The sequence below is a fragment of the Oncorhynchus masou genome, chromosome 6 (genome assembly GCF_036934945.1).
Source record: "Oncorhynchus masou masou isolate Uvic2021 chromosome 6, UVic_Omas_1.1, whole genome shotgun sequence".
Classification (NCBI taxonomy): Eukaryota; Metazoa; Chordata; class Actinopteri; order Salmoniformes; family Salmonidae; genus Oncorhynchus; species Oncorhynchus masou.
The window spans coordinates 55,474,560-55,491,732 of record NC_088217.1 but is presented as its reverse complement, the minus strand read 5'-3'; the positions used below and the strand labels follow the sequence as shown (position 1 = coordinate 55,491,732).

The following is a 17,173-nucleotide window of genomic DNA, read 5'->3' as shown; positions in this document are numbered from 1 at the left end:
GTGCTTAGTTTTTTCAGATCAGCAGTAATACAGTTGAAAAGGGAATTTGGAAGGTAATTCAGGGCAACAGAGACGCCATCTTGGATTGTTGAATACATGGACCGTTTTTTTGTGGAGGGAGCACTGAGAACTAGCAATGTCCGGCTACTAACTCAGACTAGCATTAGCGCCTTTGCGTTCTCATTGGGAACCATGTTTAAACAAGTGCTAGTGTTGGTCAGTGTTAGCGCCACAGCACTCCCATTTGGATCAATGTCAGAATAGCATTAACGCCTTAGTTTAACATTGTTCCTAATGGGAATGCTATCACTAGGGTTGGTCAAAAGTTTGGACACACCTACTCATTCAAGAGTTTTTTTCTTTATTTGGACTATTTTATGCATATTATAACAATAGTGAAGATATCAAAACTATGAAACAACACATGGAATCATGTAGTAACCCCCAAAAACATCTGGTTTGCCCTTAGTGGGACTATATTTTTTTTTCAACAGGATAATGACCCAAAACACACCTCCAGGTGGTGTAAGGGCTATTTGACCAAGGAGATGGATTGCTGCAACCAATTGAGATGGTTTGGGTTGAGTTGGACCACAGAGTGAAGGAAAAGAAGCCAACAAGTGTTCAGCATATGTGGGAACTCCTTCAAGACTATTGGAAAAGCATTCCTCATGAAGCTGGTTGAGAGAATGCCAAGAATGTGCAAAGCTGTCATCAAGGCAAAGGATGGCTACTTTTTATAAAATATTATTTAATTTGTTTAACACTTTTTTTGGTTACTACATTATTCCATATGTGTTATTTCATAGTTTTGATGTCTTCACTATTATCCTAAATGTAGAAAATAGTTGTAAAAAATAACTTTTGTCTGGTACTGTAAGTCATGACGTATTTGAGGAATATCCACAGATCAGAATTTGTCTGAGTGGTGTGATCTGAGTGGGCATTCTATGTTGGATGTCTTGGATGTCTTGTTTGTCTATTTCTATGTCTGGCCTGATATGGTTCTCAATCAGAGGCAGGTGTTAGTCATTGTCTCTGATTGGGAACCATATTTAGGTAGCCTGGGTTTCACTGTGTGTTTGTGGGTGATTGTTCCTGTCTCTGTGTCTGCACCAGATAGGACTGTTTAGGTTTTCGCACATTTATTGTTTTGTTAGTTATTTCATGTCTAGTTCCTTTTTTTAAAGAACATGAATAACCACCACGCTGCATTTTGGTCCGCTTCTCTTTCACCAGAGGAAAACCCTTACAGAATCACCCACCACAACAGGACCAAGCGGCGTGGTAAACAGCAGCTGCAGCAAAAGCAGCAGCAGGAGAAGGAATGGACATGGGAGGAGGAACTGGATGGTAAAGGAACCTGGGTTCAGCCTGGAGAATATCGCTGCCCCAAGGAAGAACTGGAGGTGGTGAAAGCGGAGAGGCGCAGGTATGAAGAGACAGCACGGCGACGCGGATGGAAGCCCGAGAGTCAGCCCCAAAAATGTATTGGTGGGGGGCTCACAGGAAGTATGGCGAAGCCAGGTAGGAGACCTGCGTCAACTTCCTGTGGTTACCGGGGGGCTAGAGAGACCGGGCAGGCACCGTGTTATGCTGTGGTGCGCATGGTGTCCCCAGTGCGGGTGCACAGCCCGGTGCGGTATTTTCCAGCTCCGCGTATCGGCCGGGCTAGATTGAGCGTTGAGCCAAATGCCATGAAGCCGGCTCTAGGCATCTGGTCCCCAGTGCATCTCCTTGGGCCGGCTTACATGGCACCAGCCTTGCGCACGGTGTCCCCGGTTCGCCTGCATAGCCCAGTGCGGGCTATTCCACCTTGCCGCACTGGCAGAGCTACCGGGAGTATTCAACCAGGAAAGGTTGGGCAGGCTCGGTGCTCAAGAGCGCCAGTGCACCTGTACGGTCCGGTCTACCCAGTACCACCTCCACGCACCAGCCCTCCGGTGGCAGCTCCCCGCACCAGGCTTCCTGTGCTTGTCCTCGGCCCAGTACCACCAGTGCCAGCACCACGCATCAGGCCTACAGTGCGCCTCGCCTCTCCAGCGCTGCCAGAGCCTTCCTCCTCTCCTGCGCTGCCGGAGTCTCCCGCCTGTTTAGCCCTGTCAGAGCCTTCCTCCTCTACAGCGCTGCTGGAGTCTCCTGCCTGTTCAGAGCAGCCAGAGCTGCCAGTCTGCATGGAGCTGCCAGAGCTGCCAGTCTGCATGGAGCTGCCAGAGCTGCCAGTCTGCATGGAGCAGCCAGCGCTGCCAGTCTGCATGGAGCAGCCAGAGCTGTCAGACTGCATAGAGCTGCCAGTCTGCAAGGAGCTGCAAGTCTGCAAGGAGCTGCCAGTCTGCAAGGAGCTGCCAGAGCTGCCAGAACTGCCAGTCTGCAAGAAGCAGCCAGAGCTGCCAGTCTGCAAGAAGCAGCCAGAGCTGCCAGTCTGCAAGAAGCAGCCAGAGCTGCCAGTCTGCATGGAGCAGCCAGAGCCTCCAGTCTGCATGGAGCAGCCAGAGCCGCCAGTCTGCATGGAGCAGCCAGAGCCGCCAGTCTGCATGGAGCAGCCAGAGCCGCCAGTCTGCATGGAGCAGCCAGAGCCGCCAGTCTGCATGGAGCAGCCAGAGCCGCCAGTCTGCATGGAGCAGCCAGAGCCTCCAGTCTGCATGGAGCAGCCAGAGCCGCCAGTCTGCATGGAGCAGCCAGAGCCGCCAGTCTGCATGGAGCAGCCAGAGCCATCAGTCTGCCAGGATCCGCCAGTCAGCCAGACTCTTCCAGGTCAGCCAGATTCTTCCAGATCCGCCAGTCAGCCAGACTCTTCCAGATCCGCCAGTCAGCCAGGATCTTCCAGATACGCCATTCAGCCAGGATCTTCCAGATCCGCCAGTCAGCCAGGATCTGCCAGTCAGCCAGACTCTTCCAGATTCGCTAGTCAGCCAGGATCTGCCAGAACCGCCAGTCAGCCAGACTCTTCCAGATCCGCCAGTCAGCCAGGATCTGCCAGAACTGCCAGCCAGCCAGGATCTGCCAGAGCCTTCCTCCTCTCCTGTGCTGCCGGAGTCTCCCGCCTGTCCGGCGGAGTCTGAAGAGCCCCTCTGTCCCGAGCTGCCCCTCTGTCCCGAGCTGCCCCTCTGTCCCGAGCTGCCCCTCAGTCCAGTGTCATTAAGTAGGGTCGGCGTGGCTAGGAGGCCACGGAAGCGGACAATGTTGGGGGACTAAGACTACGGTGAAGTGGGGGCCACGTCCAGCACCAGAGCCGCCACCGCGGACAGGTGCCCACCCAGACCCTCCCCGATAGGTTCAGGTCTTGCGGCTGGAGTCCGCACCTTGGGGGGGGGGGTACTGACACACCCTGACCATAGTTTGCTTTGTATGTTTCTATGTTTTGGTTGGTCAGGGTGTGATCTGAGTGGGCATTCTATGTTAGATGTCTTGTTTGTCTATTTCTATGTCTGGCCTGATATGGTTCTCAATCAGAGGCGGGTGTTCGTCATTGTCTCTGATTGGGAACCATATTTAGGTAGCCTGGGTTTCACTGTGTGTTTGTGGGTGATTGTTCCTGTCTCTGTGTCTGCACCAGATAGGACTGTTTAGGTTTTCGCACATTTATTGTTTTGTTAGTTATTTCATGTCTAGTTCCTTTATTAAAGAACATGAATAACCACCACGCTGCATTTTGGTCCGCTTCTCCTTCACCAGAGGAAAACCCTTACAGATTTGTTGAATGTGAGCTTGCCAACCAAGGCCAACCTATCCCGGGTTGACTTCAAAGTGCGATGCGAATTTGAACAAAGAGGTACGCTACAACAGGACATGCGCCATTTCTATTGAAAAAAGACAATTTCCCCGACTTTCCCAAAAACAGATGTTCCAACGTGTAAAGGAGAGAGGGGCCTATTAGACTGGTTTTCAGGGCTGACAACTTTTGAAGGAAGCGTGGAGTGAGATTTTCTTTGTGAGTTTCATTCCTTGGCACAACTGCTGGACTGGGCGTCCTCCCCCAGGACTATTTTACTGTTCTAAAGCAAATTTCTTATAATTCTACGTGTTTTGACATGGCTTAGGCCAGGGTAAAAACCTTTTTTTATGATAATAAATAAATAAAACAGGTCAGGTGTATTCAGGATGCTTTACATTAAATGAACACTCAGAATTTGACGACTTTGTTACTTTGAGATTTTTGGGGGCCGTACATTTAATGTATGCTAAAATGTAAAATATTTTTTTAGGTAGTTTGATACTTTATTCAGATAGTAATGAAATGAGATCGGGAGACAGGCAAATGCTAGAAACAGCGGGAAGGTTTGAAGCAATGATTGAGCATTGTTGTGTTATCACTACAGCAAGGCTCTGCACAGGATCTTTTAATATTAATGGTTGATGGCAGTCGGTAACCAAATCATAGATTGCAGTCTCCTTGTCCATAGACTGCTTTCAAGGTAAGAACACAAACATTTTGTAATTTCGGGTCGAAGTCACAAATTTAAAATAGGGCTAATTTCGCATAATCACCCAACCTTGAAGAAAAATCGAATGAATATCTGTATTCCGGTGGTTTATTCCTACTAGTTGAAGATCCTTACTATGATCTTACCCTACGTAGAAAAAAATATGATGCGTTTATGAGTTGAGTCCCCTTACCATCTCTGCCTAGCATGTGCACAATATTAAAATAAAATAAATATATTTTTGATTCCTGGAGCATTCAATATCCATTGTTTATCTGTATGACCTTATTAAAAATTGTCCATGAATCACTGCAAAAATACGTCGCCTCATATAACTCACTTTTAAAAGACACAAGGAGGCATGTCATATTTCAAATTTGTGATTACACTGGCAAAATTGGGAAGAAGTGGAATAATAAAATAAGTGTGGGGAATAACAGTAGTTTTCTTGCTGCAAAAACAGTAATTACCCTATATTTTAGCCCATTGTTAAGAATGAAAGTTGTTCCACTGATCAGGCTAAATAAAGTAAATTGTCAATGTTGTGCGCGACTGGTACGAAGTCAGGTGCAGGAGAGCAGTGAGTTGTGATCAGGCGCACTTTTATTTGGAAAAAGCACAAAAGACAGACGCAACTGCGTCAAACATCCTCCAGCCAGAGGTAAAAATCAATAAGCGCGAAATCACTCACAAATATACAAATGTATGACAAATACATACAACGGGTCAAAATACATTACCCGGGAGAAAAACCAGTCTGGTGCATCACACTCAACACGCAACAAAACAATTTCACCCAAAGACATGGGGGGAAACAGAGGACTAAATACATGCAGTGAGATTAGGGAATTTAAACCAGGTGTGCAGGGAACAAGACAAAACAAATGGAACAATGAGAATGGCGATGGCGATGAATGGCGATGGTTAGAAAGCCGGAACGCGGCCCGAACAAGGAGAGGAGCTGACTTCGGCGGGAGTCGTGACATAAATAGATAATAAAAATGTCTTGAAGACAAGATGCCATAAATCTGCCCTCACACCCTAACTCAATTATTTTATATTTATTGTCCCCCCTCTAGAATAAAACATACAATTTTGGGTTTACAATGTTTGACTAAAGTATTTTCATAGTTACAAATCAGGTCACCCTACCAAACATCCCTGCTAAAACATACTGTAGGTCTGTCTGCTGCGTTTCATTGTCACAGCATAAATGCCCATCGCCGAACAAGGGGACTAATGCAAATTGGGAATAAATCGACTTTAGTACATGCTGTCAAAAGGCTGCATTCTGCAATAGGGACAGGAGTAACATCAACTTAATTCTGTTGCCAACATTGTACATAAAACAGTGCTGTGTCAAGACATGATAATGATAGAGGCTCTGCATGTGATGTGAAACTGTAGGTGCAGAAGCTCAAACTTCAAAACGATTTGGAGCACAAAATAATTTGAAAATGGTGCGCGCATATGTATTCACCCCCTTTGCTATGAAGCCCCTTAAATAAGATCTGGAGCCACCAATTACCTTGAGAAGTCACATAATTAGTTAAATAAAGTCCACCTGTGTGCAATCTAAGTGTCACATGATCTGTCACATGATCTCAGTGTATATATACACCTGTTCTGAAAGACCCCAGAGTCTGCAACACCACTAAGCAAGTGGCCATAGGACCACTTTATGCCGTACACTCCACAGAGCTGGGCTTTACAGAAGAGTGGCCAGAAAAAAAGCCATTGCTTAAAGAAAAAAATAAGCAAAAAACTCCCCAAATATATGGAATAAGGTACTCTGGTCAGGTGAGACTAAAATTGAGCTTTTTGGCCATCAAGAAAAACTATGTCTGCGCAAACCCAACACCTCTCATCACTCCAAGAATACCAACCATGTTTTTCATCCTCAGGGACTGGGAAACTGGTCAGGATTGAAGGATGTATGGACGATGCTAAATAGAGGGAAATTCTTGAGGGAAACCTGTTTCAGTCTTCCAGAGATTTGAGACTGGGACGGGGGTTCACCTTCCAGCAGGACAATGAGCCTAAGCATACTGCTAAAGCAACACTCGATTGGTGTAAGGGGAAACATTTAAATGTCTTGGAATGGCCTAGTCAAAGCCCAAACCTCAATCCAATTGAGAATCTGTGGTATAACTTTTAGATTGCTGTATACCAGCGGAACCCATCCAACTTGAAGGAGCTGGAGCAGTTTTGCCTTGAAGAATGGGCAGAAATCCCAGAGGCTAGATGTACCAAGCTTTTGGAGACATACCCCAAAAGACTTGCAGCTGTAATTGCTTTTGTCTTATTTGTTGTTTGTTTCACAATAAAAAATGTTTTACATCTTCAAAGTGGTAGGCATGTTGTGTAAATCAAATGATACAAACCCCCCCAAAATCTATTTTAATTCTAGGTTGTAAGGCAACAAAACAGGAAAAATGCCAAGGGGGGTGAATACTTTCGCAAGCCACTGTACATGCCCCCTCGTAAAGTCTGTGATCAACATTGGATGGGTAAGGTGGGCAGAATAAGTTTATCAATATTTGAACGGGGTGGGGAGGATTGATGGGACGGTGGGGTGCCTGGGGACAGGAACACACAGGAGGTAGAGGACAATGACGGAGAGAGTGAGATCTGAAAAGCTTGGTATTGTGAATGCTGGGTATCATATATCATGTCTGTGGTGGTGAAGAGGAGAGGGAATGGGATGAAGAATGCTTTGGTAATGTAGAAGGCAACAGGGTGGTGGTGATGAATGAAGAAAGGGTTGGGAGAGAAAGAAGGGGACAGGGTGGGTGCTGGTGGTGGTGGTGTAGAGGAGAGAGAAGGGGATGAATATAGACAAATAAGGGAACAGGGTGGATGGTGGTGGTACGTTGGAATACAAGGAGAGATAGGCAGGAAGGACAGAAGGGATGCAAGTCCTGTTAGTTCCATACCTGCTGCTTTAACGGAGGGAGGCATGAAAGACACATGGATCAGAGGGAGAGAGAAATAAAGAGAGAGAATATAGGGGACATTGTGATTCATTTAGAGCCCCTGTTGAAGGAAGAGGCTGGGACAGGGGGAGAGAAGGATGAGAGAAACATGATAAGAAATCTCTGTATTAGTTTGTTTGGTGCCACATGGGGTTGCTATTGGGGGTACGGATATTGTGCGTATGTGTAAGTGTAAGTGTGTGTGTTTGGAGAGTGTGTGTGCATGCATGGCTGTGTTTGTGTACGTGTGTGTGTGTGTGGTCTCTCTCACTGTACTGGTCTTGTTACTGTACATATTGCTAGTCAGTGACAAGTCTACTAGTCCTTTTAACAGCTGTACTGTAACGTTATTGTCCCCCAGTCAGTATGATACAAGGTCAGTCAGACGGCTGGGTTTTAATTAAAGCCCATTTAGCCACACATTACGATCAGCTGTAGTAGCTTTTACAGTCAGAGCTGCACAGAGCATCAATATAATCCACTATTGATTCCTTCCTCTCGGTCTGTCATTTTTTCTCTCTTTGTCTCTCTCTCTCTCCATCTCTCCCTGTCTGTTTCTGTCTATGTCCCTCTCTGTATTTATTTCTCTATCCTCTCCCCCATCTATTTCTCTTCTTCTTCTCTCTCCCTCCCTACCTCTGCTCTTTCTCTGTCTGTCTATATATGTCTCTCACATCAGTGTCAGATCTAGCCTAGTACTGAGAGCCATATAAATGACAAAGATTACAGAGCCTAGAGATGACAGAGCTTAGATATCAAATAGATATAATCTGTCATGCCATAGCTCAGTGGAGCCCAGTGAAGAGCTAGGAGAGCCAAGGGGACCATTCAACCTCCTCTCATCATCTCACTGTGTCATTTCATTAGATACACACCGTTCCACTGATATATCACACCCATCACAGGCTACAGTGACAAGTAGCCTAGCGGTTAAGAGCATTGTCCCAATAACCGAAGGGTCGCTGGTTTGAATCCCCAAGCTGGCAAGGTGGAACAATATATCTTTCTGCCCTTGAGCAAGGCAGTTAACCCCCCAACAACACCTGCTCCCAAGGTGCCAATGACATGGATGTCAATTAAGGCAGCCCCCACACCTATCTGAGTCAAAGAGGTTGGGTTAAATGCAGAATACACATTTTGTTTAAATGCATTCAGTTGTGTCCACTATTAGGGTAAAGGTGGCCGCATACACCGGTTCGGTTGGCACCTAGTAGAACTTGGCTAAGTGAACGTCTGTGCTCGTATACTCCCTAAAGACATTCGCTTGAAAAATGAGAACTACAATATTACTGTTGTTTGTCCCTCTTGGGCCACCGTAGCAACAACATAGCCAGAAACAATTCCTCAAAAGACTAAATTAATCAAAGATGTATCAGGAAATCTGTCATTTATTTTGACATTGTGGCCGAAGAGGTCTTAGTCTTAATGATGTTTGGTGCAGTATTTCGCAGTATTTCTCAAGTGAAAGAATGTGCTTGAAAACTAGTCGTCTCTCATTTCATGACAACAAACACTTCATTTTCCCACTCCTACTAGCTGTAATTCTGTTGACCAATCACCTAGACTTCCGCTACCGAACTTTGACTTGCCTCAAGACTTTGTTTTGTGTGCAAAAACTGTTTGGACTGGGAAGCATACTGTAAGCTTAAAAGTATGTGTGAAATGTGTGTGCGTGTGTGTGTGTGTAAATCAGTCCCATCCCATTCTAATACCTGAACAGGGACACTACATCCGTTGTTCCTTCACTAAACGTTTAGAAAGGTTAGAAACATCAACTGCCTTTCAGCTAGGTTGAAAGTCTCTCAGACAACTCCAAGGATGTTCTGTACTGTATGTCCCGTTTGTCTCCTTTATGGATCCTGTGTGCTTCAATAAGTAGGTGCTTCATCTCTTTGTGACCAGTAGACCCAAGAACCTAAGGATACGTATGTATTCCATCATTCTGATCTGTGAAATCTGTCTGAACATTTTGGCCTCAAGTCAACTGTAACTTTCTGCATACATCTAAAGTGAGTACTATAGCTAGAAACCTTATTCACACTGTATCTACAATCAGACAGTCGGGCAGTAACAGACTAACACTGAATACAGTGTCAACATGATGAGCTATTAAGGATGTCTTAGAAGCAATGATAAGCAGTAGTATCTCCGTTATAAATCTGCTATAAGCAATGATACAATTAGTCTAGGGTATTCCAAACTTACCCTACAAGATCTGGAGTACTGCTGGTTTGCTGTTCTACCTGAGAAATATAATTGCACCCACCTGGTGTCCCAGGTCTAAATCAGTCCCTAATTTAGATGTAAACAATGAAAAAAAGCAGTGGGACTGGTTTCAAGGTCCAGATGTTGAATTTGAGGGGTATAGGCAGTTGTAAGAGTAAGCAGTAGTGCTATGATATTTATATGATATTGTGTGCCGTAACAGTGATAGTAATGTGAGAAGGTAGATTTGTGCTTTCTCTGCAGTTATATACAGAACAATATGAAGATATGCAGTGACAGGTAACAGGAGAATTATGCTTAAGTTGTACGTAGTGACAAGGCAGTTGAAAGGAATATCAGAAGGTAGTGGTGTTTACAGTCTACTTCACAGTGATAGTATTGTCAGAAGGTAGTAATAGCTCTACTTACTCTACAGTTTCCCAGCTCCTCTGCAGATAGAATTATGGTGCCACATTTCTTCCCAGCTATCCCCCTGTAGAAAACAGGGAAAGAAAGAGAGAGGACAACACATGGTTGCGTTTAGCCAGGTGCAGGTGTAGAGGTGTCTGTACAGTAGAGGTGCCAAGTTCCAGTCCTCCAGGGCCAGAGTGTCTGGATCTGTTGGCACATATTGATCAGGAAATGTCAATTAGCTGGAGATGGAACACACCTGGTTGTCCAGGTCAGAATGAGACACTCATTTGCATGTACCAGAATCGGCACGCTACTCTCTGTCACTGTCCATGGTGCTGAACGCAACCAGAGCACAAGGTTGAGAGTTGTTGTCCGTGGTGCTGAATAGAGTTCTCCTCTCTACCCATCTGCCACCCTTCAGCAGTGCCTGCTTCTGTTCTTTCCCTCCGTTTAGGAGACATAATAACTGGACAGATTAATGTTATGATCCATATGTTTAGTTTTATTTTAATGCCCTCGAACGAGCATGTTATGAATGTCATAATTTGAGTTTTTACAGTTTTACAGATCAGTGAACAAAGCAGCCACCAGCAAAATATGGTTATATATAAGGAGAGAGAGAGAGAGATAGAGAGAGAGCGAGAGGATCACTTAGGAAGATGACAGACAGAGATGAGAAAGTAGGAGAGGAGAGGTGGGGAAACACCTGAGGCTGAGTGAAAAGCACCTTTTTGACTTCTCACTCACTCTCTCTCTCTTTGTTTTTCACTCTCTTTCTCTCTGTCTTTCTCCCCCCCCTCTTTCTAGCGACTGTGTGTATAAGAGCCTTGGTACCAGCCCTCATTAAAACCCATCATGGATCCATCGTGCCTCTACCAGACACTACAGGCTGCTTCTCAAATATCCCATAATTCCTCTGACCTTTGTAATAACCCAGCCATGAGAGTTACAGCCGCCATTAAAGTGAGTTGTTAGTTTGTACTGTTCATTATGCACTAGAGGGAAGTGGTGTGTGTGTGCGTGTGTGTGTGCTTTGGTGTGCGTTTGTGTGTGATGTCTCTCTGTTTGACCAGGGGGTTAAATGACACCGGCGTGGATGTCTGCTAATTTGCTCATTCATCAATGGACGTGTGTCACGAGAGGAGGGGGCTGTATCTTAACAATGTGACAGGACTGCGAATGGGTGAGGTGGCAGGGCAGGGTTGTGTGTGTGCGTGTATGTGTGTCATTCCCCATTATCCTTATCCATCTCTCGCTTTGCCTCAATTTCTCTCTCCCAATATCCCCTCCCTCCTAGATGGTGAAGCTGATGTTCCAGTATGAAGCTCATTGGTGCTGGTTGGAGGTAAAAAAGGCAGTGGTCCCTAAGGATCCCTTCAGATCTACACTGCCAGGTCACTCAACGAGAGGAGAGGGTCAGGGAATTGATTTATTTAGGGCCCAATTCAGATGAAGGAAATGCTCACTTCTCAGTGATTGGTATTCAGACTTACCTTATGTAGGTACGTAATGGGCTTTACAGGCGGGATTCCCTTGCATGGGCTGAATAAATTGAATTCAACTCTGAAAACCCTCCCACTTGCTGGCCAAAATCATTTATTGTAGTGTTTTAATTCAATCGGGTTTTCAGTAAATTTATCTAAATCCATCCCTTTAAATTTGGTGTACCTTTAATTTTATTAAGCCATGTAAATCAGTGGAGGCTGCTGAGTGGAGGATGGCTCATAATAATGGCTGGAACAGAGTGAATGGAATGGTATCAAACACATGGAAACTATTTGTTTGCTGTATTTGATACCATTCCACTGATTCCGCTCCAGCCATTACCACGAGCCAGTCCTCACCAATTAAGGAGGCACCAACCTCCTGTGATGTACGTACCTTTTCAGCACCAATGGTTAGATTTTTAAATACTCTGATCATGTAGATTATGCAGGGTTAGAAAAGTATGTATGAATCATACATAAACAGAGTTGGAGAGCCTTTAAACAGTAAATATATTGATTATGTTACGGCTTTCGTTGTGGGAAGGAGGAGCGGACCAAAATGCAGCGTAGTTTTGATTCATTTGATTAAATACGGAAACTATACACGATTAAACTAACAAAATAACAAACCTACGAAAACCGAAAACAGCCCTATCTGGTGCAGACACAGAGACAGGAACAATCACCCACAAACACACAGTGAAACCCAGGCTACCTAAATATGGTTCCCAATCAGAGACAATGACTAACACCTGCCCCTGATTGAGAACCATATCAGGCCAAACACAGAAATAGACAAACAAGACATCCAACATAGAATGCCCACTCAGATCACACCCTGACCAATCAAAACATAGAAACATACAAAGTAAACTATGCCCCCCCCCCCAAGGTGCGGACTCCGAACGCAAAACCTGAACCTATCGGGGAGGGTCTGGGTGGGCATCTGTCAGCGGTGGCGGCTCTGGTGCTGGACGTGGCCACCACTTCACCGCAGTCTTCCCCCACCTTGTCCGCTTCCGTGACCTCCCAGCCACGACAACCCTACTTAACAACATGGGACAGAGGGGCAGCTCGGGACAGAGGGGCAGCTCGGAACAGAGGGGCAGCTCGGGACAGAGGGGCAGCTCGGGACAGAGGGGCTCTTCAGACTTCGGCAGCAGCGCCGGACAGGCGGGAGACTCCGGCAGCAGCGCCGGACAGGCGGGAGACCCTGGCAGCAGCGCCGGACAGGCGGGAGACCCCGGGGGCGCAAGAGAGGAGAAAGGCTCTGGCAGATCCTGGCTGACAGGCAGATCTGGAAGAGTCTGGCAGACTAACGGTTCCGGCAGATCCTGGCTGACTGGCGGATCTGGAAGAGTCTGGCTGACTGGCGGATCTGGAAGAGTCTGGCTGACTGGCGGATCTGGAAGAGTCTGGCGGATCTGGAAGAGTCTGGCTGACTGGCAGATCTAGAAGAGTCTGGTTGACTGGCAGATCTGGAAGAGTCTAGTTGACTGGCAGATCTGGAAGAGTCTGGTTGACTGGCAGATCTGGAAGAGTCTGGTTGACTGGCAGATCTGGAAGAGTCTGGCTGACTGGTAGATCTGGAAGAGTCTGGTTGTCTGGCAGATCTGGAAGAGTCTGGCTGACTGGCGGATCTGGAAGAGTCTGGTTGACTGGCGGATCTGGAAGAGTCTGGTTGACAGGCAGATCTGGAAGAGTCTGGCTGACTGGTAGATCTGGAAGAGTCTGGTTGACTGGCAGATCTGGAAGAGTCTGGCTGACTGGCAGATCTGGAAGAGTCTGGCTGACTGGCAGATCTGGAAGAGTCTGGCTGACTGGCAGATCTGGAAGAGTCTGGCTGACTGGCAGATCTGGAAGAGTCTGGCTGACTGGCAGATCTGGAAGAGTCTGGCTGACTTGCAGATCTGGAAGAGTCTGGCTGACTGGGAGATCTGGAAGAGTCTGGTTGACTGGCGGATCTGGAAGATCTGGCTGACTGGCAGATCTGGAAGAGTCTGGCTGACTGGCGGATCCTGGCAGACTGACGGCTCTGGCTGCTCTGGCTGCTCCATGCTGACTGGCAGCTCTGGCTGCTTCTTGCAGACTGGCAGCTCTGGCTGCTCCATGCAGACTGGCAGCTCTGGCAGCTCCTTGCAGACTGGCAGCTCCTTGCAGACTGGCAGCTCCTTGCAGACTGACAGCTCCTTGCAGACTGACAGCTCCTTGCAGACTGACAGCTCCTTGCAGACTGACAGCTCCTAGCAGACTGACAGCTCCTTGCAGACTGACAGCTCCTTGCAGACTATTACGTTAGCCTAACACGATCCACTATTGCCATCCTCAGGAACAACCGCATAGACCTGACAGAGGAAAGAAAGGTAAACTAACGATGTAATGGAATGATGCAAAATGTAGGCTACAAATTGAAGGAAACTAAAAGATCACTGCACAAGTGGCATTTTTTATTATGCATGTGGGTATTACTGATGGTGGCTACTGATGGTGGCTCATATTTAATATAATGGAAATGGTTAAAATACTGTATATATATATATATATATATATCAAAAGGGCATATACATAAAATATTATACAGTGCATAAATCAACTCGGTAGGTTTGGCATTACCATCAGTGCGCAAAGGTTTCCATAGATTACAGCCTCGACTTGGGTCTCCAAATTTCACCCCTGCAAATTATGAAGCCACAGGCCTAGAATAAAAATGTGGAATATCGACACAGCTATTTATGCTTTATTGTGGAATAGAGGCCCGAAATACCTGTCATGCTTTTCAGTTTGCTGAAATTACTATTTTCACATTTGTCTCCAGCAATCACAAGGTAAAATAGATCTGAAACAACTGTTCTTTTTATTTAAATCCCCTACTTATTTACCTACAGATTTTAATTTCAACCAGTTTGCTACAGCAAGAAAAGAATCCCGCAGCAACAGGAAATGGGAAATATTGTTGTTATTGTAGGAGTTGATACACTTTTTGTTACGGCAAATCAAGTCTGAGTTTTAAAGTGGAAATTACAAACTTTAGAAGTCTTTTTAAACCTTGAATACATTCTATGTTCTATTACAATATGCAAATGCGGAAATCTTTAATAAAATATGCACATATTGGGGGTGGCCCGGGTGGCGCAGTGGTCTAGGGCACTGCTTTGCAGTGCTAGCTGTGCCACCAGAAACTCTGGGTTCGAGCCCAGGCTCTGTTGCAGAAGGGCCGTGACCATGGGGCAACGCACAATTTACCTAGCATCGTCCAGGTTAGAGAGGGCTTGGCAAGGGATATCCTTGTCTCATCGCACACTAGCGACTCATGTGGCGGGCCAGGCACAGTGCACGCTAACCAGGTCGCCAGGTGCACAGTGTCTCCTCTGACACATTGGTGCGGCTGGCTTCCGGGTTGGATGCGCGCTGTGTTAAGAAGCAGTGCAGATTGGTTGGGTTGGGTTTCAACCTTCATCTCTCCCGAGCCCGTACAGGAGTTGTAGCAATGAGACAAGATAGTAACTACTAACAATTGGATATCACAAAATTGGGGAGAAAAGGGGGTACAATACAAAAAAAGCACATATTTGCATATCACATAAATACAATATTTGGAACACTGGATGAAGTTGGCCTAATTATTTTTGCTTTATTTTGATAAGACACTCCAGGACCGGACCTGTCCAGAGCAAATTGTGGAAAAAGACATACAATGCATTTTTGGTGCATTTTTTCAAAGAAAATGTTATCTAGAATAAAAATGGAGAGTATGAACCAGCCTTCAATTGGCCCAAACAGACATTTATTTATGTTTAGTTACGATTTTTTGGCCCGGTCTGAACCAAAGTAATGGTAAGTAAAGTATATTTCAGTACAATACAGTCCAGCACTGTAGAGTATAGTACAGTATAATAAACTGTATTGTACCCTACTTTACTCTACTGAATTAAACTGTACTGTACTCTACTGAATCAATCTCTACTGTCTTGTACCGTACTGTACTGAACTGTACTATGCTGTTCAAACTTGAGAAACATAGCCTAGGCGTCTATGATTCGTTCAGATTTGGTCTAGTCCGGACCAACCACATTTGTATTTGTTTGGGGGGGTGGAGCTCATTAGAATAATAACCAGAATGCTTTGCATGTGTTTGTTTTCGATTTACATTTTGGTTATTCAGCAGATACTCTTATCCAGAGCGATTTACAATCATTGCATTCAACTAAGATAGATAAACAACAACATATCACTGTCATAGCAAGAAAAATATATTCTGTAAATATACTTCTGTAACTGTTACTGATAATGCTATTGTAGTTGAAGTTGTCTGTTCTGTAGGTTGAGCTACTTTGAACATCATCGCTGACAGTTTTAAAGCTTTTGAAAAGTAAGTGCATGTGACAGATGGGAGCAATAATAAATATACTATGCTGCGATCTTCAGTTGGTTCCTCTTCTATATTAAATGGATTTAAACATAATTATTGTGATATGATGCTTACATCATTGAGAATGTATGTGCAGTTGAAATCTGGCCATTGATTCTACAAAATATATATATTTCAACATCTTTAAATTACATCTTTTCAACTTTAATTCTGAACCGAAAATGTACCTGATTTCAACGTCTGGATAATACGCATTTTCAACGTCTGGACAATACGCATTTTCAACGTCCGGATAATACGCATTTTCAACGTCTGGAAAAGATGCCTTTTCGCCTTTCATTCAGAATATAGAATGAACCCAATTTACTTTGCCTACTGTGTGGTAAAGTGTTAATGCTCTGAGCAGCAAGATTGAGAGAAGACTGCACACTACGTCATTATGGATCTTTCGTAGAGAGAGATCACACAAATACACCCTCCCCTTCCCGCTATCGGCTATTTCATCACCATTCCACGAGTTCTGAGAAAACCTTCAAAGGCCACTGAAACCCCAAGACACACTCTCTCTCTCTCTCTCTCTCTCTCTCTCTGTCTCGGTCTCTCTCACAACTTTATGGTCCTTTCAAAACAGCCTCAGATAATGAGCAGTTGCTCCAGTGCAATCTGTCTCCTTGCAGGATCTGAACACTCCTTTCTATCTCTCCCTTCTATCTCTCTGTGTGCGTGCGCGCGCGCGTGTGTGTGTGTGTGTGAATGTAGATAACAGGAGACAGTTCGCCTTTGAAGGAAACCAGGGAACTAGAGAATGGGGAGAAGATCCAATCAGATCCTATTCACTCCTCACCACATACATACACTTCTGAATGAGAGACACAGAGTTCCACAACACCCCTGTCATTATTGAGAACCTGCCGCGGCACCACAACATTAAACCAAATGCACAGACGACCCAAAAGACTCAACGCAATAAGCAGCGCTATTTGAACCTTACAAGATGAGATGCGGAAGGAAGCGGCTCTCAACACTGAAGCAAAGCGAGGACCACTGAAGAAGTGAACAGCGTTTCCACCACACAGCACACAACAAAAACGTACAACAGAGAAAGCAACGGTGCGGCCATGTTCTCTCCATCTCCCTTGCATGTGTAATGCAGTCATTAATACACAGCTTCAAAGCCGAGGGAGAAGACAGGGGTTTGAAGATTAAAGTAGAGCACTGTTAAAATGCAACTGCGAAATGGGGAGAGGGCAAAATGGGGTGTGGGTGCTGGGTGTACACACACACACACACACACACACA

General features: G+C 45.4%; 1 protein-coding gene across 3 annotated transcripts in view; it reads right to left on the bottom strand.

Annotated features, from left to right (window-relative positions):
• LOC135542311 (copine-5) overlaps positions 1 to 17,173 on the bottom strand; it is a 212,481-nt gene that overhangs the window by 74,045 nt on the left and 121,263 nt on the right. For all 3 annotated transcript variants that reach the window (XM_064969190.1, XM_064969189.1, XM_064969191.1), the window contains one exon: positions 10,034 to 10,097. In XM_064969190.1, the coding sequence (XP_064825262.1) occupies positions 10,034 to 10,097 (64 nt within the window). The remainder of the gene's footprint in view (positions 1 to 10,033; positions 10,098 to 17,173) is intronic.